Source organism: Ictalurus furcatus, chromosome 2 (assembly GCF_023375685.1).
Source record: "Ictalurus furcatus strain D&B chromosome 2, Billie_1.0, whole genome shotgun sequence".
Lineage (NCBI taxonomy): Eukaryota > Metazoa > Chordata > Actinopteri > Siluriformes > Ictaluridae > Ictalurus > Ictalurus furcatus.
The window spans coordinates 27,046,623-27,071,401 of record NC_071256.1 but is presented as its reverse complement, the minus strand read 5'-3'; the positions used below and the strand labels follow the sequence as shown (position 1 = coordinate 27,071,401).

General features: G+C 38.6%; 3 protein-coding genes across 4 annotated transcripts; all 3 read left to right on the top strand.

The window, feature by feature from the left end:
- Positions 1 to 34: 34 nt before the first annotated feature.
- On the top strand, positions 35 to 6,431 carry ankrd54 (ankyrin repeat domain 54). The gene is made up of 8 exons (XM_053612128.1): positions 35 to 672; positions 946 to 993; positions 1,078 to 1,176; positions 1,312 to 1,383; positions 3,217 to 3,264; positions 3,409 to 3,533; positions 5,366 to 5,473; positions 6,059 to 6,431. Exons 1-8 carry the CDS (start codon positions 342 to 344, stop codon positions 6,131 to 6,133), a joined length of 906 nt encoding a protein of 301 aa, XP_053468103.1. The 5' UTR covers positions 35 to 341; the 3' UTR covers positions 6,134 to 6,431.
- Positions 6,432 to 6,570: 139 nt separating this feature from the next.
- hmgxb4a (HMG box domain containing 4a) lies at positions 6,571 to 17,264 on the top strand. Of its 2 annotated transcripts, XM_053612087.1 has the most exons (14): positions 6,614 to 6,629; positions 6,783 to 6,896; positions 8,045 to 8,120; positions 8,225 to 8,334; positions 9,154 to 9,232; positions 9,532 to 10,176; positions 10,418 to 10,651; positions 10,779 to 10,957; positions 12,692 to 12,773; positions 12,986 to 13,050; positions 13,209 to 13,308; positions 13,521 to 13,681; positions 14,815 to 14,937; positions 16,063 to 17,264. In XM_053612087.1, the coding sequence occupies exons 3-14, from the start codon at positions 8,084 to 8,086 to the stop codon at positions 16,105 to 16,107; spliced, it is 1,860 nt and encodes a 619-aa protein (XP_053468062.1). In that variant the 5' UTR covers positions 6,614 to 6,629; positions 6,783 to 6,896; positions 8,045 to 8,083; the 3' UTR covers positions 16,108 to 17,264. The 2 variants fall into 2 exon arrangements, with proteins under 2 accessions (XP_053468053.1, XP_053468062.1); XM_053612078.1 differs by lacking the exon at positions 6,783 to 6,896 and having other exon boundaries at positions 6,571 to 6,629.
- Positions 17,265 to 17,365: 101 nt separating this feature from the next.
- On the top strand, positions 17,366 to 24,576 carry si:dkeyp-69e1.8 (uncharacterized protein LOC100001340 homolog). Its single transcript, XM_053612115.1, has 4 exons — positions 17,366 to 17,635; positions 18,069 to 18,153; positions 21,750 to 21,916; positions 22,968 to 24,576. Exons 2-4 carry the CDS (start codon positions 18,075 to 18,077, stop codon positions 23,805 to 23,807), a joined length of 1,086 nt encoding a protein of 361 aa, XP_053468090.1. The 5' UTR covers positions 17,366 to 17,635; positions 18,069 to 18,074; the 3' UTR covers positions 23,808 to 24,576.
- Positions 24,577 to 24,779: the final 203 nt, after the last annotated feature.

The following is a 24,779-nucleotide window of genomic DNA, read 5'->3' as shown; positions in this document are numbered from 1 at the left end:
TACCAACGACCAATTTGATTGGCTGTGCTGATTCAACGCTTGAGCAATCGGCGTGTTTCTTACTTGGGTGAAGCTCTAACACGAAACAGACGACATTTTGGCTCTGTAACGCGCTAACGACTGGTTGATTAACATGTCTACTGGAAATGTAACTGATTTGTTTCTATGTTGACAAGCGGAACAAGTAATGTAGCGCCTAAACAGATTCTCAGGCACCGGAGCAGGTTTTGTTTCTCAGCTCGACTACCGAACTAATAGACTGTGTGCATACGTGCATGCGCTAGTGTTAGTTTGCGTAATGCAGGGAAACAAACTTGTGTGTGTTAAATGACTCGGTGAATATGGAGGTGTCCGACGACGAGCGGTCCAGCTGTGAAGGCGAGTACACGGTGAGAAACACGGTGAAAGAAGTGAAGGGAGAAAAAAGGGAGGATGGGGCAGCCGTGGGAGCTGCTTCTTCGTTTGGCTTCTCGGGTATTGACACCTTGAGCGCCCTGAAGCTCCACCGAAGCAGCCAGTCGGCGGAGAAAAGCCTCCGCTACCTGCACACTCTATGGAGCCCGGGCGCTTTACTTCAGGCCGAACCGTCTGGAGGCAAAATGACGGTGAGCAGAACCAGGAGACTGGGGAGAGTCCGGAGAAACCTGGGACCTATAGGCAAAGACCTTTACGGTAAGGTCTGGGATACTGTAATGATCTACATTGTAAGAAATTTAATAGGAAAGACTTATCTGGGTTGCATTACTAATTTTCTTTTGATACAGTAGCTTCTGTACTTAATGGTGTGCGATTTGCTTTCTGTACTGGAACAGGCTGCTATAAGATGCAGCCCTATTAGAGAAGCCCTGTTGATTATGCAAAACATCTTTGCCTAACCACTGATGTGTATCTCCAGCACAGTAGTCCTATTATTGTGTCCTTTAACCCCATCTGCTCTTCTTTCAGCCGTGAAGAGGTTCAGAGAAGCAGCCAATGGCAACGACATTGACACGGGTAGGAAGTACAGCCGATACAAACCCACCCGCCATCAACCCTTTAAAAAATATGAAGCACATTTGAATTTGGGTTTGTTTTTAGTTCGTAGGTTATTGCAGGATGGCATTGACCCCTGTGCTGCAGATGACAAAGGAAGAACTGCTTTACATTTCTCCTCCTGCAATGGCAATGAGAGTATTGGTAAGCCACTGGTTGCTTGAGAGATGGTCTTCAAATACTCATCGAGGTTAAATTCTGCGCTCATTACAGCATTCACTACAATATTGTTGATCTTCCTTTGTATGTTTTCCCGCTCTGCTATCTGTATCAATATAGTTCAGCTATTGCTAAGCCATGGTGCCGATCCAAACCAGCGAGACAGCCTTGGGAACACTCCTCTTCATCTTGGTAAGGGAGTCCCATACTGATAAACTTGGGTATTCGGACCTGCAAATCTTCACAAATTTGTGCTGCATTTTAACATTGGATTAGGGCTGCAACTAACGATTATTTTCATAATTGATTAGTCAGTCGATTATTTTATTCGATTAATCGGATGGGGGCAGTCTTTCAGTACCATAAAAAAAAATTATTTAAAATAAAATCCACAAACTGAGTGTTACAAATATAAACTTCAGACTAAAACGTTACATTAATACAACTCTTTGTCCAATTTTATATAATATATATATAAAATTACACGCACACTACTGGTCAAAAGTTTAGACACATTCATTCTTTATTTTATTTTTCCACATTTTAGAATAATAATAAAGTCATCAAAACTCTGGAATAACACAAATGGAACTATGGGAATTATATTGTGATAAAATATCCAAAATAAATCAAAATAATTTAGTATTTTAGCATCTTCAAATTAGACCCCCTTTTTGTCTAGAATTTTCAGAAATGTATTCTTGGCATTTTTTCAACCAATTTCTCATCTCCCCGAGACGCTTTATAAACAGTATTAAAGGAGTTCCCACCTATACTGGAAAATCATTGGCTGCAATTCATTTATTTATTTATTTATAAATAAAATGTTAGTTTTCTAATGAAAGAAATTAATGTTGGTTTTTAAGATCATGAGAAACATTTCAGTCTTGTCTCCAAATGTTTGTGTGTGTGTATATATATATATATATATATATATATATATATATATATAGATAGATAGATAGATAGATAGATAGATAGAGAGAGAGAGAGAGAGAGAGAGAGAGATGGATAGATAGATAGATATATGTGTGTGTATGTATGTAATGTGTGTGTGTGTATATATATATATATATATATATATATATATATATATATATATATAAAAATTGGACAAACGGTTATAAATACTTATACATTAGTTTATATTTTATATATATAACTATATGCATTTATAAAATGGATGCACAAAAAAGCACTGATAATTAAACTACAGTCTTAAATTAATAATAAAATCTCACTTTCACTGCACCTTGTGGTTTCTGTTACTCACTGCCTTGAGGCATAATTTTACTTTTTTTTACACACGAGCAGTCTTTTTTTCTTTCTTTTTTTTTCCCCCCAGTGTTCTTAACTAGATACATTTTTCTGCTTGATACATACACTTTCCTGCATCTATGCTTTCTCTCAAGATAAATAGAGAATGTTGAGTTCATTAATGTGAAATGAATTCTATCACTATGTTTCACTTAGCTATCGGTAATTAAATGTATATTGTTTACATTGGTTAATTATATTTATTAGGGATGGACTGAAATTTCATCCACCAAATTTTTTTTCAAAATGGCTATGGGGAAAAATCAACTGTGAAAATGTCAGCAGTATTTACAACCATGAGGATACAGACTTGTATTTCTGACTTTCATTTTGAATGCAAATAGTTTTACATACTCAAGGTCCCTGCAAGCAGCTTGAAAGTGCTTATTTAATTAAAGAAAGACCTGTATTACATGTCATAAAATAATAATAAAAAAAGTGCTTACGTTAATTGGATTTTTTTTCATGGGGGGATCACAGACAAGAAGAGTTAGTTGATTAACACTGGGATCCACCCAGACCTAACACACACACATGACCTTTGCCATGGTTTGACAATCTGTTCTCTTGGGTAATTCTGCTAAAATAAAAGAAAGCAGGAAAACTTTAGTCATTAAGAGTGTTAATTTAAGACACTTGTACGAACCCTGCATTCTGTTAATGTAATGTGTGCAGTTGAATTTATTCTGGTTTAAATTGCCTCTACAGCTGCCTGTACCAACCATGTGCCTGTCATCACTACCTTACTGAGAGGAGGTAAGATATAATTGTGCTAAAAAGGTACTGATGTGAACAGCAAGCAGATTAAAGCTTTTCATGTACCTAAACTCAAACTATTTTCCTCATTAATTACACACACTAGAGGACCAAGGAAGTCCTAACATTACAACTGTATTTTAGGTGCTCGTGTAGATGCATTGGACCGTGCAGGAAGAACTCCTCTACATCTTGCCCGCTCGAAGCTCAACATATTACAGGAGGGAGAGTCCCGTAGCTTGGAAACCTTACGAGGGGAAGTCACTCAGGTTATTACGTCTTAATAAGCTAATACACTGCTCCAAAGATCACATTTTATTAGCACCTGCCCTGGGCCCTATCGATCCAGTCACTCAGTTAATCATACTGCTGTCTGGCATTTTTAAATAGATACTTAATTCTTTGCAAGAAAAGTTAATGATAAGAAATCTATTGTTTTTAGCCGGTCTACAGTTCTAGCTGGTTTTAGGTGAGATGCACTCACTGAGCACTTTATTAGGAACACCGGTACACCATTCATTCATGCAGTTATCTACTCAGTAGTGCAGTGTATAAAATAATGCAGATATGGGCCAGCAGCTTTTGGTAATGTTAACCACCAGTAGAGAAAATGGGTGTGAAAGTGGGGAAAAAATGTGATCTCAGTGATTTGCCATGGTTGTCGGTGCCAGATGGGCTGGTTTGAGTATTTGTATAACTGCTGATCTGAGAACAGTCTCGAGAGTTTACTCAGGATGGTGCAATAAAGAAAAAACATCCAGTGAGTGGCAGTTCTGCAGATGGAAACGCCTTGTTTATGAGGGAGGTTAACGGAGAATGGCCAGACTGGTTCATGCTGACAAAAAGGCAACAGTAACTCATAACCACTCTGTACAATTGTGGTGAGCACAAAAATATCTCTGAATGCATAACATGTCGAACCTTGAGGCAGATGAGCTACAACAGCAAAAGACCAATTCAGCTACCACTTCTGTCAGCCAGGAACAGAAACCTGAGGCTGCAGTGGGTGAGCCTGTCCACAAATGGACAGTTGAAGACTGGAAAAACATAGCCTGGTCTAATGAATCTCTATTTCTGCTGAGGCACACAGATGGGAAGGTCATAATTTTTCACCAACAGCATGAATCCATGGACCCAACCTGCCTTGTGTTAACAGTCCAGGCTGGTGGAGGTGGTGTAATGGTGTGGGGAATGGCTTTTTCTTTCTTTCTTTCTTTCTTTCTTTTTTTTTTGGTGCCTGTTAATACCAATCAGTTATCACTAGATTGCCACAGCCTGTTTGAGTATTGTAGCTGACCATGTGCATCCCTTCATGGCCACAATTTACCCATCTTCTAATGGTTATATACAGCATGATAATGCACCATGTCACAAAGCAAGAGTCATCTCAAACTGGGTTTATGAACATAACAATGAGTTCAGTGTTCTTCAGTGGCCTTCCCAGTTAGCGGATCTGAATCCAATAGAACAGCTTTGGGATGTGATAGGGAGATTCGCAGCTAAAAGTGCACCTGAAAAATCCATAATGTTTCCAAAATCTTGTGGATTCAATACCATAAAGAACAGCCGTTTTGAGAGGAAAGGGAGGCCCTACCCAGTATTAGTATAGTGTTCCTAATAAAGTGATCGATGAGTGTAGATTTCAGATAAATTGCTACACAGCACCAGAGTGGCTCTCGTGGCATTAAGCAAGGCATAGCCATAATGGCAAATGTCATGCCCAAGCAGCTGTAATTGCACCGCCATAGGTTGACGGGTAGTGTACTAGCATTTAAAAGCGTATTTATGTTTTAATAAATAGAGCAGATTATTAAAAGGCAAGGGCCCAACAGTAGGTCTCGACATGCTTGGGAGTGGAACCTACAATCATCATTAACATTCATTATTAACAATCATCATTAACAGTCATTAACACAAAACCTTAAAAACTAAGCTATCATAGACACATTTGTGATATGTATAATCACCCATGATGAAATGGTGATAACTTGGAGTTCAATTTTATATGAATCTTCCTCATGGAATCAAAAGTCATTTAAATGGTTTAAACTATAATTCATCCATTTTTTTCACTTTTATTGAAATTCTGTGTTCCTTGTAGATCATTCAGATGCTGCGTGAATACCTGAATGTAATGGGACACAGTGGGGAACGAGAGAGGCTAGAGCATATTTCTACCCAACTACAACACACCCGCACTAAAGAACAGGTAATAACCACTGCTATAGAAATTGTGGGATCAGTTTTTTTCTACTGTGCCTTCAAGGAATAAAAAAATGACAAAAGATATTTGAAGTCTTGCAATTATTTGATTGTATCAGCACTGATCATGTCCACATTTCATTAATAATATCTTTGGTTCATCACATCTGTCACAGGAGAGTAAGGGAAATTCCACGCTTTAAAATCTTTCATATTAATACTGCACTAGAGTTTTTCTAACACATTCTTCCTCATTTCCATGAAGAGGGTGACTGAGTTTAACTCTTTTTTTTATTATAGGAATTAGTTTATTTGGTACATTGCGAGCAAATACACTAAATGCTTACATGTGAGCAGGTGGCAAACCATAGATGGATTTCCATTCCAATCCATTGTTTCAATGTATAGCTTGACTAGTCATTTTCATTAATATTTTGAATGTTCTCATTAAGGCCTGATACTAGAATGGGTGATATTAGTTTATTAGAGTGAATTATCTCAATGCACTCTGTTGCAGAATTTTTTTTATTATCATTTATTTTTTAAAAGCTGATTTTATGTAACTGTGCTCGTTTCTCTGTACTACACACAGGTGGATGAGGTGACTGACTTACTGGCCAGCTTCACATCTCTAAGTATACAAATGCAGAATATGGGAGACAGGTAGAGAAGAACAGACATGGGGGCTAACAGAAGGTTGGATTGCGGGGGGGAGTACCTGAGATATTTATTTACACATGACACACGTTGTATAATTTTAATCATTTGGTGAGCTGTGCAAAGTGTATGACTAAATCAATGGCCTTCAAACACATTATCAATCTTTTTAAATAGATCTTTTGTTTTGCATTGTCTGTATATCTGTTCAGTCATTATTGTTCACGGTAAACCTTTTTTGTTTGATGTTGAACATGTATCAGACGATGACAATAAAAAAAATGTCCAAATATTTGTTCATAGTTTATTCTTTTCATGTATTTTATAAGGAAATATAGTAGCACTGTACAATAGCATGTCATGAACGCACAGCCTGAAGGTGAGCATGTGTGAGTGCTTGTTTTCCTGTCAGACATAACTGTAGACCCTCCTCTCAGCTCCCGCTTTGTTGTGGACTCAAATCAAAGATGGCGGCTGGCGCCGTTTAAACCCGGCCATCAGCGAAGGTAATTTAGCATTTATTTCCACCTCGGTCACATTTCTGCTTCTCATAATACCCTTGCGCTTGGCGTAAATGTTGAGGCGCTGTGGTAAAGAGGTAAAATGCACGGCTCAGTGGTCGCTTACTGAATCCTAACGTTTTTTCGGCCTATATGAAGCGGAAACCAGGGGCTGTCGTCGGTAATACAGCCGGCTATCTGTAGCCTACCCCGGGCTGTCGGATTTCGTGCACTTCAGACAAGGGAGAGTCGGACCCCGGAGGAGCCAAGGGGGTGTGTTTGTGTATCCTTTCGAAAGGAGGCGGGAAATGGCCACTCGATTAACGACGAACATCAGCTTGACTTTTAATTTTAGCGGAAACGGCTTCCGGGTGATGAGACGCAAAACGTCAGGCGATTTTCACAACGCGATAAAAAAAACAGAAAACAGACAGCAGCATTATTATCTTCCTCACCGTCTCCGTCATGTCCATGTTCATCTGACACGTACAGTGGCAGCACTCTCTCAGTATTAATTTCCTGAATTAGCGAAGTTACACTGGTATACTGTTATTGTACAGCAGACATGGACTCGGGGAAAAACCCCTTTGCCAGATCTTTAAGTATGAAGTTTTTTTGTCCCACCTAACTTCCCCTACACACACCACGAATATTACACTTATATGTAACTCAAACTGCTAGATCTTGAAAATAAGTAGGAATTTAAAAACGCACTTTTGTTAACATAAGTATATACACTTTATAGAAAAAAGGCCAGTGGCACCAGTTTGTTCTCTTGAGGAAGTTTTTATTTCCCAAGATTCCCCTGGGCCCCTTGTCTACTTACAGCTTTTGGAATAATTGCCACCATTCTCATTTATATAACATCTCCATCATTGGTTCTTAGGGTGGATCATGGCTCTAGTCCTGTGAGCGACATTTTGGTACCTTTTTTGTGTGCTGAATTCTACCAAGAATCTTTCAGATTTCCCCAGAAAGATCAACTGCAAACTTCCATCCATTCATTTTCCATACTGCTTATCCTACACAGGGTCACAGTGGAGCCTGGAGCTTATCCCAGGGAACTCAGGGCACAAGGTAGGGGACTCTGGAGGAAACCGGAGTACCAAGAGGAAACCCCTAAAGCACAGGGAGACCGTGCAAACTCCACATACACACGCGCACACACACAGACGCACACACAGACGCACACACACACACACACGCAGGGCAGACGTGGGATTCAAACCCTCAACGACGGAGGGCCGAGGCAAATGTGATAACCACTAAGCAACCGTGCCCAACTTTTCTATTCAAATAGTGCAGCAACTGGGTAGACTGTGAGCCATTTTAAAGCTTCCTGTACACAAATTATGTTTGTCCTTTAAGCTACTTGATTGAGACATGACCGAGATGCTAAGAGTTCTTTTCTGTCCAAACAGACTGATTGTTGAAACCTAGTCAGTGACTGACAGCTGCACATGGAATTTGAAGAGATAAAACGGAAAGGTGTAATGGGTGAGAAATGCTTATCTCACCACAATCCTTATTATTAAAACTGATGAGAAATGGAAAATGTTAAACTGTTAAATTCTGTTTTTATTTGTCTCTTATCTTTTCAGAGATGTCGGGTATAGAAGGAGAGGCAGGTCTGGTGGCTGGTCGCAGTCAGAGGGAGAAAAAGCGCTCATACAAAGATTTATTGAGAGAAGAGGAAGAAATAGCCGCACAGGTGTGCAAAACCTCACAGAGAAACAGTGATGTAACAGCAGGGAGGTAGAGAGAGGAACAGTATACATTATGTTGAGGACTATTTCCAGTCATGTCAACCAGGAGTAGTTTGGGAAGGTCTTGTCTTTGTCTTTTAAAAACCATGATGCCACTGCATGTAATGTAGTTCTTTATATCGGTACATCATTGATTACAAGCTACTAATATGAGGTTTTTGGTAACCTCCGCAGGGTTGTAGGTACTTTATAAAATCGGTATAGTTACAGTTACATTTATATAGCACTTTTCTAGACACACAAAGTGCTTTGCATAGTATGTGGGGTGTGGGATCTCCTCAACAACCACTAGTGTGTAGCATCCACCTGGATGATGCGACGGCAGTCGTAGCGCACCAGATCACCCACCACACACCAGCTATTAGTGGAGAGGAGAGAGTGATGTAGCCAATTCAGAGATGGGGATTATTAGAGGGCCATGATAGAGAAGGACCAATGGGGGAATTTCGCCAGGGCACCGGGGTTATACCCCTACTCTTTTAAGTGTCCTGGGATTTTTAATGACCACAGAGAATCAGGACCTCGGATTAACGTCTCAGGGATGCAAATTGTATGCATCCAAATTGATGTAAGGTTACTTAGATAGAGGTGCCATTTGAGATGATGAATGAATCTTGGTTTCATCTTGACTTTCTTGTTCCATTTGGCATTTACAAAGTAGTGTAGATGCAGTTTGTAACTAAAGTAGAAAATATTTTTTTCCCCTCATAAGATTTTGCTTCTGTGTTATTCCATTGATTCTTGTTTGTTCCGTTTATAATTAGGACTCTGAGTTGATAGTGACAGGTGGAGATTTACACAAAAAGAAGAAGAAGCACTCAGGTGATGAGCACCATTATAAAGGTAAGTGTGATAGAGTAGAGACTGCATCAGAGAGATGAGCAGACTCTAAAATGTAGAAAAGACTAGAAACTTTATGCATATTTGAAGAGTAAAAAAAAATTGAGGGATTAATAGAATAATACACAATTTACTGGTTTGAGAGACAGCATGTTTAAGAAACTGATGTTGAACATATAAATACCTGAAATAAATGAGGGGGGAAATACTGGTTTAATCCAGGTTACTCTAAGACAGTGGGTACATGGTCAGAGATGTTTGTATAATAATAAGGTCACAATACTCATTCCATCTTTCCTCAGACCACCATGGCTCAGGGCCTCCTCATAAGAAGAAGCGCAAGTCCTCAGAACGCTCACCTTCACGCTCGTCTTCATGCTCCTCGCAGCCAGCCCACTCTACAGATACTGCTATGGGCCTCTTGCAGGCCATCACCTCACCGATGGCCACAGGCTCCGAGCCTGGCCCTAACTTCCATAAAAAACCCTCTTACCCTCCTCACTCCTCACATTCCTCCTCCAAAGATCGCAAGCGTGAGGGTGGCTCCAAGAGTAGCCTCTCTTTCTCCCACTCTTTCTCTCATTCCCGCCATCCAAGTTCATCTAAGAAGCATTCTTCGTCCTCCTCGTCTTCCTCCAAGTCGTCATTGTTCCATTCCGGAGCGGGGAAGGGTGAGCCGCTTACACTGCGAGATGGTGAGGGCTTGAAAATGAAGCTCATCCTTTCGCCCAAGGAGAGGAACGAGGGAGGAGAGTCGACTGAAGGATTCCCCTTCCCTGCACATCCGTCTTCAGGGAGCATGGGACATCATTCCTCTTCTGGCATCAAAAAAAGCGGGATGAAGAAGGAGAAGGACAGGGACCGAATGACAACGTCTAAGCCACCAAAGAAGAAACAGCACAGCCGAGAGCCTCTGCCCATGGTGGGGAAAGAAGTAGAAGTGGAGGGTAGGAGACGTCTATGCTCATCTTTTTATCACAGCTTAGGAATAGTAGATGGATCAGCCCTTATTGTGTAACTGTCCGTACATACCGTAGTACTGTAGTGACACAGTGTTAATGAATTCCTGTATGATTTTTCTGATACTGTTCAGCAGGTTTATACTTAAAGGAATAATCCAATTATTTCAACCTCATCTCTATCCACTGCTACTGTAGCATATTTGATTTGCAACAATTTGTCTTCTAGGACAGTATGGTGGGTCTTTGGCACATGGAGGAGATTGTTCATCCTCAGGAGCGGAGCTAGAGGCAGGTGAACTGATCATTGACGACTCCTACACACACCTTTCATCTAAAAAGAAGAAAAAAAGCAAAAAAAGCAAAAAGAAAAAGGACAAAGAGAAGGACAGGGACAAGGATAAAAGCTCAAAAGAGAAGAAGCACAACAAAGGAGGAAATGCAGAAAAGAAAATATTTAAAGGTAAGAGTTAATATCAAATAGTCAAACCTTTTCTGCTGATTTGATGTTTGTTGCTTAATCTTTCTGTATTGTTAAGCAACGCTGAATTGAATTTTATGTGCCTGTTTGTTTTGTTCTGTTTTCACAGGGGACTCATCCAGAAGTCACTCCCATTCCCACAGCTCGTCCAATCACAGTACCTCATTAGGGACATATGCTATGGCTCCAGCGATCACCTTGCAACATCATCATCAGGGTGCTGACCTGATGATGGTGAAGAAGAAAAAGAAGGAGGAGAAGGAGAAGGACAAGCATGATAAAGACAAGGTGATGATAAATATCAAATCTGTCATTAGCACTGCCGTTTACAGCCATCATCTGCACAGACCAGCACATCCTCCTTTTATACAGTTCACTGGCATTTAATCGTAATGAAACAACTAGCCTTATTTGTCTTAAAATTATTTATTTTGGTTGACTTGCTGTTTATATATATATATATATATATATATCTCTCTCTCTCTCTCCCACTGAGCACTTTATTAGGAACACCTGTACACCTACTCATTCATGTAGTTATCTAATCAGCCAATTGTGTGGCAGCAGTGCAATGGATAAAATAATGCAGATAAAGACCAGCAGCTTTGGGTAATGTTCACATTACAATGGGGGGAAAATGTGATCTCAGTGATTTTGACTGTGGCATTATTGTTGGTGCAGGAATGGCTGGTTTGTGTATTTCTATAACTGCTGCTCTCCTGGGATTTTCATGCACAACAGTGTGCTATGAAGAAAAAACATCCAGTGAGCGGCAGTTCTGTACACTTGTGGTGAGCAGAAAAGAATCTCAGAATGCACAACATGTCGAACCTTGAGTTGGATGAGCTACAACAGCAGAAGACCACGTCAGGTTCTGCATCTGTCAGCCAAGAACAGAACGCTGAGGCTGCAGTGGGCACAGGCTCGCCAAAACTGGACAATTGAAAAGTGGAAAATGAAGCCTGCTCTGATGAATCTTGATTTCTGCTGAGGCACATGGATGATAGGGTCAGAATTTGGTACCAAGAGCATGAATCCATGAACATAACCTGCCTTGTGTCAATAGTTCAGGCTGGTGGAGATGATGTAATGGTGTGGAGAATGTTTTCTTGGTACACTTTGAGCCTGTTAATACCAATCAATCATTGCTTGAATACCACAGCCTATTTGAGTATTGTTGCTGACTATGTGCATCCCTTAATGGCCACAATTTACCATCTTCTAATGGCTACTTCCAGCATGATAATGCACCATGACACAAAGCAAAAGTCTCAAACTGGTTTCATGAACATGACCACAAGTTCAGTGTTCTTCAATGACCTTCCCAGTCACCAGATCTGAATCCAATAGAACACCTTTGGGATGTGGTAGAACGGGAGATTTGCAGCATGAAGATGCACCTGAAAAATCTGCAGGATGCATTATGCATTACATTTACATTTATGGCATTTGGCAGACGCCCTTATCCAGAGTGACTTACATTTATCTCATTTACACAACTGAGCAGTTGAGGGTTAAGGGCCTTGTTCAAGGGCCCAGCAGTGGCAGCTTGTTGGTGCTGGGATTTGAACTCATTACCTTCCGAGCAGAAGTCTAACGTCTTAACCAAGCTACCACTTCCACATTTTGCAATCATGTCAACATGGACCAGAATCTCAAAGGAATCTTTCCAACATCTTGTGGACTCCATACCATGAAGGATTGAGGCTGTTCTGAGAGCAAAGGGAGGCTTTACCCAGCATTAATGTCGTGTGCCTAATAAAGTGCTCAGTGAGTGTACAGTCATGTGAAAAAAATAAGTACACCCCATGGAAATTGTTGCCTTTTTTGACATATTTGGACGGGCAAACATTTGGTCCTCTTTGAAACAGTGCCAATAATGTTATTCTTTTCACAAGAATTTACATACTGCAGCTATAAACTTTCCTGATTCTGACTAGAGTACTTTTCTACTCTAGACTACATTTGCCATATTCAAACACCAGCAGCCATCACTCACCCTGATCACATTGTTTCTTTCAGAAAAAGAAGAAGAGTACGACAGCTTATCAGGTGTTCTGTAAAGAGTACAGGGCCAATATAAATGCGGAACAGCCTGGACTTGGTGGGTGCTGCATTAAATCGCATGCAGGCCTTTCATTACATTACTGTTATGCCATATTTATGCTGTGTTGTTTTTTTAAAAAAAAGTTTAATTTAATTGTTGATTCTAATGAGATGATATTTGGTGTACATGGATGCATTTTATTAATATCACCACTTGTAAAAAATACAGTGCATGAGGTAATCACTAATCCTATGCCCATGGTTCTGCAGTGTTTGGGGAGCTGAGTAAGAAGCTTGCAGATGTTTGGAATCATTTACCTGAAAAAGACAAGCAGGTCAGTAACCTGTTTCTACTGCTTGGTTGCAATTAAATGTGTTTAAACATGTAATTGCTTCTCTGTTATTATTTCTTCAGAATTGCAAGTTGATTAATTAATGTTATTAAATAAATGTTGAAATGATTGCCTGACTCTGCCTCTGTCTCTGCCTGCAGGTCTGGAAGCAGAAAGCTCAGTATCTGCAGCATAAGCAAATTAAAGCTGATGCCACTACCGTCAAACAGAAGACTTCCTTATCAGAGAACAAAATCAAGAGTAAAATCTTAATTTCTATGATTTTCCCATCTATGATCTATGATAACCTTCAGCCAGTTTGCATCAAAAACAAGCCAAGACTCGTTTCTGTACTGAGTTTATATATCAGTTATGACTCCACTTGAACTAAAAGTTGCTTGTGATTTAAAAAAACAACAACAAAAACCCCCCAAAACAAAACAATTTGTTCCCCATTTCCTCTTCTTTCTAAGGCTCCAGTAAGGTTGTGGGTACGGGGGCGGGGTTGACCACTCCAAGCCGCTCTTCTCTGACCATCCGGGTACCAGAAGTTGACCCTATAGATGCTGCTGCCCATCTGCAGCTCCTTGGGGAGTCCCTCTCTCTCATCGGACACAGGCTACAAGAGACAGAAGTGAGTGCACAGCAAAAACAGTATCTCAGAACCTTCTGGAATTTTATGTTGCTTTTCTATAGTATTTGTATTATTTAATACAATGCCCTCCAGATTTATTAACACCTTTGACAAGAATACTTATATAAGATTAAAAAAAAGACAACAGGACAAACTATTTATCTTTGTTCAAACGAAAATCATTGTCATTTTGCTAATTTGTTTAGGTATTAGTATTTCCTCTCATAGATATATGGAAAAATGTACACTATATGGGCAAAAGTATATGGACACCTGACCATCACATCCATGTATGGGTCTTCCCCAAACTGTTGCCACAAAGCTAGAAAGCACACAATTTTGTATAGAATGTCATTTTATGCTGTAGCATTAAAGATTTCCCTTCACTGGAATTAAGGGGCCAAAACTTTTCAGCATAACAGTGCTGCTGTTCACAAAGCATGAAGACATGCTTTGCCAAGGTTGGAGTTGAAGAACTCAGGTGACCTGCCAAAGCCCTGACTTCAACACCACTGAACACCTTTGGGATGAAATGTAATGCAGTCTGTGCTCTAGGCCTCCTTGTCCAACATCAGTGCCTGACCTCATTAATGCTCTTGTGGCTGAATAGGCAAATCCCCACAGGCTTTCCAAAATGTAGTAGAAAGCCTTTCTAGAAGAGTGAAGGTTATTATAACATGTTCAGAAAACACATATGGGTGTGATTTTTGGGATGTGCATATGTTGTGCAAAAGTTTGTGGGTGTCCACAAACCTTTGGCCATATAGTTTATATATGAGTTTGTGCACATGTAAAGTCCCTTTGTTGTTCATTACCATGGGAAAAAAACGAAGAAATTTCAACACACAAGTTTCAAAATCAACTATTAAACAATAATTAGATGTTTGTTTGCTTTTTACTAATCATATTAGCCTTTAAATAAGGAAAAAATGCTTTCAAAATATTAATTGTGAGGGTGTTAGTACTTTTGAAATCAAGATTTTGTTTTCTAAATTATCACTAAATACATTTTTTTTGTTTGGGAAAAATGTTAAATAAAAAAAAAGCTATACAATTTTCCTGTATGTTTGAACTCCAGCCCTACTCTCTGCATAATCCTTAAACAAACTAAGGCACGTCCTCTTCTCTTGCAGGGAATGGTAGCAGTGTCTGGCAGTCTCTCTGTCCTGCTAGACTCAATTTTGTGTGCTCTCGGTCCATTAACCTGCCTCACTGCTCAGGTCCCTCAGCTTAATGGCTGTCCCCGCAGCGTCTTGGTGGGACACAAGTACACACACCCACAACCACACTCACTGCCCACTTTATGAGGAACATCTCTTCAACTGCACATTCTTACAATTATCTAATCAGCCAATCACATGGCAGCAGCACAGTGCAAAAATGATGAAGATACAGGTCAAGAGCTTCAGTTCATATTTATGTCAAACAACAGAATGAAGAAAAAGTGTGGCCTCTGTGACTTTAACCATGGCATGGATGTTGGTACCAGACAGGCTGATTTGAGTATTTCATAAACTGCTGATATCCTGGGATTTTCACACACAACAGTCTCTAGAGTTTACACAGAATTGTACGAGAAACAAAAAACATTGAGTGGCACTTCTGTGGGTGGAAACGCCTTGTTGATAAGAGAGGTCAGAGGAAAATGGCTAGACTAGGTTTGAGCTGCCAGGAACGATATTGTAACTCATATAATCACTCTTTACAACTGTGGTGAGCAGAAAAACATCTCGGCACGCATGAGGTGGATGGGCTGCAACAACAGAAGACCACACTGGGTTCCATTCCAGTCAGACAAGAACAGTAATCTGAGGCTATCATGGGCACAGGTTCAATGAAACTGGACAGTCTCTCTAATCAACAAGGCATTTCCACCCACAGAACTGTCGCTCACTAAGTGTTTTTTGTTTTTCACACTATTTATTGTAAACCATCATTGTCTGTGAAACTCTCAGGAGGTCAGCAGTTTCTGAAATACTCAAACCATCCCATCTGGCACCAACATCCATGCCACGATCCAAGTCACAGAGATCACTTGTTTTCTTCAATCTGATGTTTGTTGTGAACATTATTTACCATTAAGCTCTTGACCTGTATCTGCATGTTTGTTTTTTTTTTTTTGCATTGCGCTGTGCTGCCACATGATATGCTGAGTAGATAACTGCATGAATGTGCAGGTGTACAGGTGTTCCTATTAAAGTGGACATTGAGTTCACACACACACACACACACACACACACACACACACACACACACACACATATATATATATATATATATATATATATATATATATATATATATATATATATATATATATATGATTTATGACATTGAATATGACATCTAACCTATATATTTATTTATTTATTTTTTTGCAGTCAAGCACGCTGGACAACATAGCATACATCATGCCAGGACTATGAAACTGAAGAAGAGATGACTTTACACCAATTGCACTTCATAAGAAACAGGACTCATCAAAAACAACCATGAAACAAAATGACAATTTTTGACAGTTTATTTCTGTTAACAATGCACCAATCAGGTCTGGGGCAAAAACATTGGACATTTGTAGACGTAGAACTGTTTTTAAATCTTAAAGTGTTTAATATTTTTTAAACTGTATTTCTTTAATATTTTTTTAAAAAAGTATCAGAAATCTTATTCTAGGGAACACGTCTATGTCAGGTTATTAGATTTTATTGTTTTATTGTTTAAATGTGTCCCAGTGAGCGTGTGCATGTGTGTATGTTTATGTGAGCGTGTTGTGTGAAAATTGCCATACTTTTATTATGTAAAGAGCAATTTATTTTTATGCAGATATGTACAGTTTTATGTCTGGGCCTAAGGCTGTTTTTATTTTATTTGATTATTTTTTTATTTAAAGTTAAGTTAATAGAAGCAAACAGTAGTTTAACTGCAGTAGTCCTTTTACTGCCAAACTGTTTTTATACTTGTAAAATGTAATATGTTATCATTTGTTTATAGTAAAAGCATGTATGAAATAATTTTGGAAGTCTGACCTAACAATTTGCAGTAATGCATAGATTTAGAAGCATAAACCTGTACAGTTCGTTATTACTAAGCTTTATTTTCTCCCCAAACCGATGAAAATATGCAGTTTGCATTTTAGTAGATTTCAGGTGAACTTTTTTGAGCAGTTTTTTTTTCTTTTTGTAATTTCCAAATATTTATCTAAAACATTTTGATTTTTAGCTTCTTTAGGTTTGTGCAAAGATTTTGTGCTCCATATCATGAAGAAAAAATAACCCCAAAGAACAGAGAAAGTTTTCTGAAGTCTTTAATTACATCTAAGTACTTGCACAGCCATAGCTTTAATTAATGTAGAAGAGGCAGTCTAGGCATGCAATAATTACAAATAATACATTGCTGCTTGTACAATGATTATCTTTGTTTGTTAGTCTGGCAGTCTGCTTGTAACCACTGGCACTTTAACTCCTGTTCTTAAAAAAACAACAAACAAAAAAACCCCAAACGTGCCTTAAAAGGGAATGAATAGTTTGAATAGCATAGACAGGGTGGTTCAACTTTTTCTGCACTAATGTGCAAGACTGTGTGTGTGTGTGTGTGTGTGTGTGTGTGTGTGTGTGTGTGTGTGCGCGCGCGCGCGTGCGTGCGTGTGAGTGCTCGCGAGTGAGTGCGCACGCGTCCTTATAGGCTAAAGCCAGTTCTCAGCCGTGTGATTGGAAACACACCAGACAGAAGAGGATACTCGGACAGAAGAGAGAGAGTGTAAAGGGAATATGAGACTAAGTGTGACCTAAAAGACTCGTATGTCTATATTAGTGGCTTCCCTTTTGTGTATTTGTTTGTCTTTTTTGTTGTTGCTTTTTTTGCATACTAGCTTTCAAGTTCCAGGAAAAGGAGGAAGTGCTGTGAGACGAAGAACTGACTAGCACACTACAGCTCTAGGACACTTAAGGATCACAGGTATGCTTTAAACATGTTTGTAGAGGATATGATATGTGTACAGAGTTCACTGGTTGGGTTTTTACAAAAGTTGTTATAAGGAAAATGATGACTAGGGTGTAACCAAATATAATATATGTACTGGATACTTTGTTTCTCACTTGATAGACCGAACAGAAAGAGCAAAACATGGTATGATGATGTCTGAAAACACTGATATTCAAGTGTGATAAATGTGACTTTTATGTACAAATTCTCTTGTGCTGAGTCATTTGAGCCCATCCTCCATTCCTCTGTCAAACACTGGATCTCTGTCCCCGCCCTTTCTCCTGCACACACACACACTATCCACTCAAGAAGACTCTAGCAGAAACAACAATATATGATGACTAAGTAATAAAATACTTTACTACGCTGTTAATAATCATTTAATAACATATACTTTATGCTTCAGCTGCAGATGATGGAAGAGAAAACAGCACAAGGCGGCACAACCCATGACCTGGACAGAGAGGAGCTGACAGATTCTGCTAAAGCAGGTTGGAGTTTGCTGTCCATTGCCAGGATTTTAACCACACACTTTAACTGCCATGTTTGATGTCATGTGGAACAACTATGATATTTGTAATATTTAATCTGTCGGCAGATTTATTGCTGTGTTTGAGAACATCACCTGAAAAGACTACAATGAAAGATAGACATAGAATCCACATTATATAAAAGGAACCTATCAGTATTTCATGTTATTTTGTTTGGCCCTGGTTTTTGTTGTGTTACAAAGAATAGGGTAAAGGTAGGAAGCATTCTGCAAAACTGTAGACAAGCTGTCATTTTGGTAGATGGTTGTGAAATTAAGTATGTTTAAAGCAACCACTCTGCATTTTTAAACTCGCGCCTAGACAAATATAAAACAAGTTGATGCACATTGGGCTAAAACCGTTCTTGCTACTTATGAGATACTCATGAGAACATGATTTTCTTTGCTTCTAAACAAAGCAGCCCGTTTATGTAAGAGTGTCCTGATACTTGAAATATACACCGATCAGCCATAACATTAAAACCACTGACAGGTGAAATTAATAACACTGATTACTGATTCATTTAGCAGATGCTTTTATCCAAAGCGACTTACAAATGAGAAAATACAAGCAAATTATCTTGTTACTGTGGTGCCTGTCAAGGCGTGGGATGTATATTAGGCAGCAAGTGAACAGTCAGTTTTCAAAGTTGAAAAGTAGGAAAAATGGGCAAGCGTGGAGTGGCGTAGCCACAGACCAGTCAGAATGCCCATGCTGACCCCTGTCTACCACTAAAAGCGCCTACAATGGGCATGTGAGCATCAGAACTGGACCATGGAGCAATGGAAGAAGGTGGCCTGGTCTGATGAATCACATTTTCTTTTACAACGTTTCTTCTAATGTCTTGGTGCCAAATACCACAGCACACCTTCAGAGGTCTTGCGGAGTTCATGCCTTGACGGGTCAGAGCTGTTTTGGTGGCACAAGGGGGACCTACACAATATTAGGCAGGTGGTTTTAATGTTATGGCTGATTGGTGTATAAGCATAGCTGTCCATAAATGGTATTTGCTAGAGTTTTTATGTATTTATTTATTTATTTATTTATTTATTTATTTATAAATACTTTTATAATTCAGTGATGTGCTACATATCAGTTGGCAGTAGATGGGGCTGTTGCTTTATCATTCTCTTAGGCAAAGCTCCAGCCTTACTACACTCAGGTTTAACCAAAAAATCTGCTTTTAGAAGTCAATAATGCACTAGTTTTATCATCTTTTTGAGTCATATCTGTATGTCACTATTACTCATGTTTGTAGCAAAAAACCCCACTGCATTTAAAAGATGAAACAAGTATAACCTCTGCATAGTTGATTACTAAATAACTTGTTAGCTGCAAAATCACTTGTTTAATGGTAACGTGAAACAGCAGATTTGTGTAAACTAGAGTGTACCAGTATGATGGTAAAGCCCGATTAGGTATACTGTTATTTCATGTTATGTCTTTGGTTGGTGATGTAACGAACAATGCTATTTTTACATACCCCATAGACCCCACATCCCATCCAAATATGCTGCCAGATTTTTATTCAGTTTTATTCAAAACTGCATTTCTACATTTTGATATCCTGCTGAAGATTAAGTTAAAAAAGACTAGTTTTCAAGGCAGAATATTTTAAATGTTAATTTTATATAGTTTTGCTTATTATGCTGTTCCTTGAATATTAAAATAATTATTATCTCAGTTTAGCTACTTGCCTTTCCTAATAGAATAGGGGATAACTGCACTGAGTTTATTCTTATCTTTTTGTTGGGGTGGTGCACTTGAATGTAGCAAAATGGACTGTATGGTTAATATACTGTGCAATATTTAAACATGATAATCTTCTTAGTAGGTAGCTACATCTCTCAACACCAGTTGTACAGTTCCACCATTATTTATAGTGTAAAGTTTTCTCTATTACCAGTACACCTGAACCAGCTCATGTGAGAAAATGGATAAAGCTGATCTGTTGGATGAGATGTATTATAGAGCATGGATTATAGGGTAAATTTATTTTGCAGCCCTCTTTATGAAGGCACGAGGATATTAGTCTTCACTTTTAAATTAAAACTTACATTAAGACATCAGGTCCATAACTTAAAAATACAACCATACTAGATATTGCCTGGATAAAGACATACTTTTTAAGCATTATTTTAGATATAGGCCTTATTATAGTATCATACAGGGTGTCCCAGAAGTCTCCATCCATAGGGGATTGTGTTTGCCAGCACCACGTTGGTTGTGCATTCGTCAGTGGATGCTCGTGGACGTCTATTTTTGGTTGGTCTACAACACTTCCAGTCTTTTTGAATTGGTTAATAAGTTTGGCAACAGTGTCGTGTAAGATATGCTTGCCATGCTTCCTGTTAAAGTCCATCTCTACCTTGCAACTTCCCTCCCTGATCTAGCCATGAGGATGATTTCAATACGTTCTTTTTTTGAAGACATTCTTAAAGGCTATCTAGAGAGAAACAAATACATGAAAAAAGAATATATATATATATATATATATATATATATATATATATATATATATATATATATATATATATATATATAATATATAATCACACACACACTCACACAGTACTGTGCAAAACTTGTAGGCACATGCAAAGAAATGCTGTAGAGCAAAGATACCTTCAAAATAATGAAATGAAATGTTCCTACATAAAAAAAAAAAATACAGTAACAGTCAATATTTGGTGTGACAAAAAATTTTTAATAGTACAATTTGTGCAGTTTAATAAGGAAATGAGCTGTAAGTTTTATTGATCATCTTGCGGAACCAGTCACAGTTCTTCAGGAGACTTTGACTGTCGCACTTGCTTCTTATTTTTTGTTTTTATTTCAGCAGCCTTCATTGTGTTTTTTTTGTCTGAAAAGTGGTCTCTTATGTAATATGCTGCTTTCTTTCATGACGTACAAACATTTTTCTGTAACATTTAATTTTGTTCTAGAAAGCTAATGTTTGGGAATGTTTTTTGAACTGACTTGATAATGCAGAAGTCATAAAAAAAAAAAAATCTTTAATAAAGTTTGTAAAGGTAGGGTGCCTCAAACTTATATACATTTATATATATGTAGTATAAAGACCTTTGCGACACCCTGTAGTGTAGCATTGGATTTGTTAACATGAAACTAATTTCATGGCATTTTCTTTGTCACTCCAGAGCTAAGATGCAAATGTCTAGTGATTGGATATTAAATATTTAAAAATAAACAGGAGTTAAAACGTTAGTACATTTTCATCCATTAAATTCCATACTTTTAATATTAACATTCATTAAAATGGAACACTACGAAAATACTGCAGAAATAAGTAGATAAAACACTAAAAAAAGTAAAATGAACATAAGCAATAATAAGTTTAAGTGCATTTACCCACAGGTGAGGCTGAAATAAATTTCAGCAAATTATACCTATACAGTGCAAGTCTTGCTTCTTGTTGCAAAAATTTGACTTTTTAACCCGGTAACAGGGACTGAATAAAATACAGAAATACTCTGTGTGTGTGTGTGTGTGTGTGTGTGTGTGTGTGTGTGTGTGTGTGTGTGTGTGTGTGCATTTAGAGAGTGAGCTGAGGCTGGTGTTGCTGGGCTGGGCAGGCACGGGGAAAAGCAGTTTGGGTAACGCCATCCTCGGCAGTACGGTGTTTGATACCCGCCATGGTTCCACCTCTCAGAAGCCAGTAACCATGAAGTGTGAGAAGGGGTGTGCAAGTGTGGCTAGAAGGCAGGTTAGTCTTTTCCAAGCTCCATTACATTTGCAGCAATGAATGCATTTGAGATTTTTATTGTGCATGTATGATGAATAATAAAAAGTTTTAATAATCATCAGCTATTAATAGTACAAGCAGAAATTAATCCACAAGAGACTTCAATTCAGAGCAAAAGTAAGTGTGTTAAAATGTGTGGAGAGAGAACCCATGTATAATTTTTGTTGTGTTTGTTGTATTGTGCTGCAATTTTCATGTATTCTTGTGTTCTAAATTTTATATATATATATATATATATATATATATATATATATATATATATATATATATTTTCATGTGTAGTGTATTGTCCTGAATGTTGTACAATGGTCTGTGTGAGCTCACTGGCCAGTTTAATAGGAACATCAGTACACTTGCTCATTTATGGAGTTATCCAATTAGTTCTACCAAGACTCACCAAAACAGGGCAGTTGAAGATTGGAAAATCCAGGAGATGTTTTGTCGAGCATGTGCCCACTGCAGCCTCATATTCCTGTTCTTGGTTGACAGGACTAGAACCCATCGTGGTCTTCAGCTGTTGTAGCTCATCCACCTCAAAGTTCAAATGTTGTGCATTCTGAGAGCTTTTCTGCTCACCATGGTTGTAAAGAGTGTGTATTTGAGTTACCGTAGCCTTCCCGTTAGCTCAAACCTGTCTGGCCATCATTTTCATCAACAAGGCATCTCCATTCTCAGAACAGCTACTCGCTGGATGGTTTTTTTTTTTTTTTTTTTTTTTTTTTTTTTTAAAAACACCATTCTGTATAAACTCTAGATACTGTTGTGCATGAATATTCAGAGATCAGTAGTATCTTAAATATTAAAATCAACCTGCCACCAACAACCATGCCATCTCATGATATGAGATCACATTTTTCCCCATTCTGATGTTGGATGCGCTTGACCTGTATTTGAATTATTTGGATAACTGCATGAATGAGCAGATGTACAGGTGTTCCTGTTAAAGTGATCTGTGAGTGTGTGAATTGCATGACAACAAAAATGGACTTCAGTAATGTTGTCTTCATGTTAGGTGGTTGTGGTGGACACTCCAGACTGGTTCTACTCAGAAAGGCCCCCTGAGGAAGTGTACCACCAGCTGGCTCTCTGCGAGTCCCTGTTAGCTCCGGGACCCCATGCCTTCCTGCTCTGCATCTCTATCCATCGCCCATGTGAGAACCTCCAGGCTCTGGATGCCTTAGAGAAAGTGTTCGGTCTCGAAGCCATCACCAAACACACTGTTGTCCTGTTTACTGATACGGACCAGCTTCCAGAGGGTCAAACACTGAAAGAGTTCCTTAACAACGAGCAGAAGGATTTGCTGGAATTGGTGCAGAGGTGTGGAGACCGTTATCATGTCATTAGAGTAGATGGAGAAAAGGAGGAGGAGAAAGGCAGAAAGAGTGTGGAGGAATTGCTGGAGAAGGTGGAGGAGATGATTAAAGAGAGCGGGGAGGAATTCTACACCTGCCCTCCTCTCCCTCACGCAGTAGAGGAAGAGAGAAGGATGGAAGCGAGTAATGAGGAAAACTCATCCAAAGAAATCATGAGCAATGAGTTGAAAGGCTTGGTCGAAGAATACTCAGACATGGAGTCTGAAGCAAGCGCAGAGAAAATGGAGGAGAGCGCAGATGGTCTGGAGGCAGAGGAGGACATCATTTTGTCTCCTCCTGCACCTCCTCCTTCGTTCTTGCGCTGGGTTTGGGACACAGTGGTTGGGTGGGTGCTCTGGCTGCCCAGCCTGGTGAGGGGTAGCACGTTACTCGGCTCTTTTGTGGGGTTGTTTTTCGGGGGTGCCATGGGGGCTACTGTGGGCTCCGTTGCCACTGAGGTGGGCAGAAGAAAAAACAAAGCAAAAGTAAAAACAAATTAACACTCTTTGTACGCATTAGAACACTTTATGAAATTGAAATTTGATTAAAGTTTGCTAAAAATATTCACATGAGCAAAACATTGTTACGTTGCTGTATCATTAATACCAAACAAAAGTAACTACATTTGAGCTAATGTTAAATGATAAATATTCATTTAACACATTATGTGATCTTGGTTTAGGTTTAAGTAAAGGTTCCCAGAACAGATTTATAAGCACATTAAATGATATACTGAATCTATACTTTAAGGCTGTTTTGCTTCTTGATGCTAAATTACCTTTAAACTTATTCAGCAGAATAAGCATCGATGTCTATTATTTATATACTAGAATAACAAAACATATTTCTATAATACCATAATATAATATGTTTTATTTGTAATATTCATCAGGGCATGAAGGTAGTTTACCAAGGTAGAAAAGCCTGTGGTGTTGTATCTGTAATGATAGAGAGAGGAATTGCTTCCAAGTGAAAGTTGAAGTAAAACATAGGTTTTACTCTGCTCATTTATTTACACGACTTTGAAGTTGTCCAAACAGCAGAGACTTAGTCTTTTTCTTTGCCTTGTTGATTATTTAGGAAGTTCTGAAGAATGATTTAAGTGATGAATAATAATTTGCTTATCCACTGAAGCATGGAATGCATTAAACTCACATTTTTATGTTCATGGTTATGTTTTCACCAGCTCACACCATGCACTTCTATAGCACAAATTATTATTATTGTTATCTAAAAAAAAAAAAATCTAAATAAAAATTCCCATCCCCATTTGTAGTGCTTGTACTTTATGTTCATATGAGTTACATGTTTTTTGTAAAGCTGTTACCAATTGCAGATAGCAGTATATTATTAGACACAGCTCAAGTGCTACATTACTCATACAACACATGCTGTTTAGACAGCTTTTTGATTCACAGAGGAAAAAGAAAAAACTGGTTTATTACACACTTGGCAGGAGTGCTTTTCTCTGT

Bases quoted from the DNA above. Each gene is read 5' to 3' on its own strand.
- ankrd54 (XM_053612128.1), top strand. From the start codon at position 342: ATGGAGGTGTCCGACGACGAGCGGTCCAGCTGTGAAGGCGAGTACACG. The intron at 1,177-1,311 runs GTAAGCCACTGG...GTATCAATATAG, and splicing joins CAATGGCAATGAGAGTATTG to TTCAGCTATTGCTAAGCCAT. The intron at 5,474-6,058 runs GTAATAACCACT...TACTACACACAG, and splicing joins ACACCCGCACTAAAGAACAG to GTGGATGAGGTGACTGACTT.
- hmgxb4a (XM_053612078.1), top strand. From the start codon at position 8,084: ATGGAATTTGAAGAGATAAAACGGAAAGGTGTAATGG. The intron at 12,774-12,985 runs GTGGGTGCTGCA...ATGGTTCTGCAG, and splicing joins TGCGGAACAGCCTGGACTTG to TGTTTGGGGAGCTGAGTAAG. The intron at 13,309-13,520 runs GTAAAATCTTAA...CTTCTTTCTAAG, and splicing joins ATCAGAGAACAAAATCAAGA to GCTCCAGTAAGGTTGTGGGT.
- si:dkeyp-69e1.8 (XM_053612115.1), top strand. From the start codon at position 18,075: ATGATGGAAGAGAAAACAGCACAAGGCGGCACAACCCATGACCTGGAC. The intron at 18,154-21,749 runs GTTGGAGTTTGC...GTGTGCATTTAG, and splicing joins GACAGATTCTGCTAAAGCAG to AGAGTGAGCTGAGGCTGGTG. The intron at 21,917-22,967 runs GTTAGTCTTTTC...TCTTCATGTTAG, and splicing joins CAAGTGTGGCTAGAAGGCAG to GTGGTTGTGGTGGACACTCC.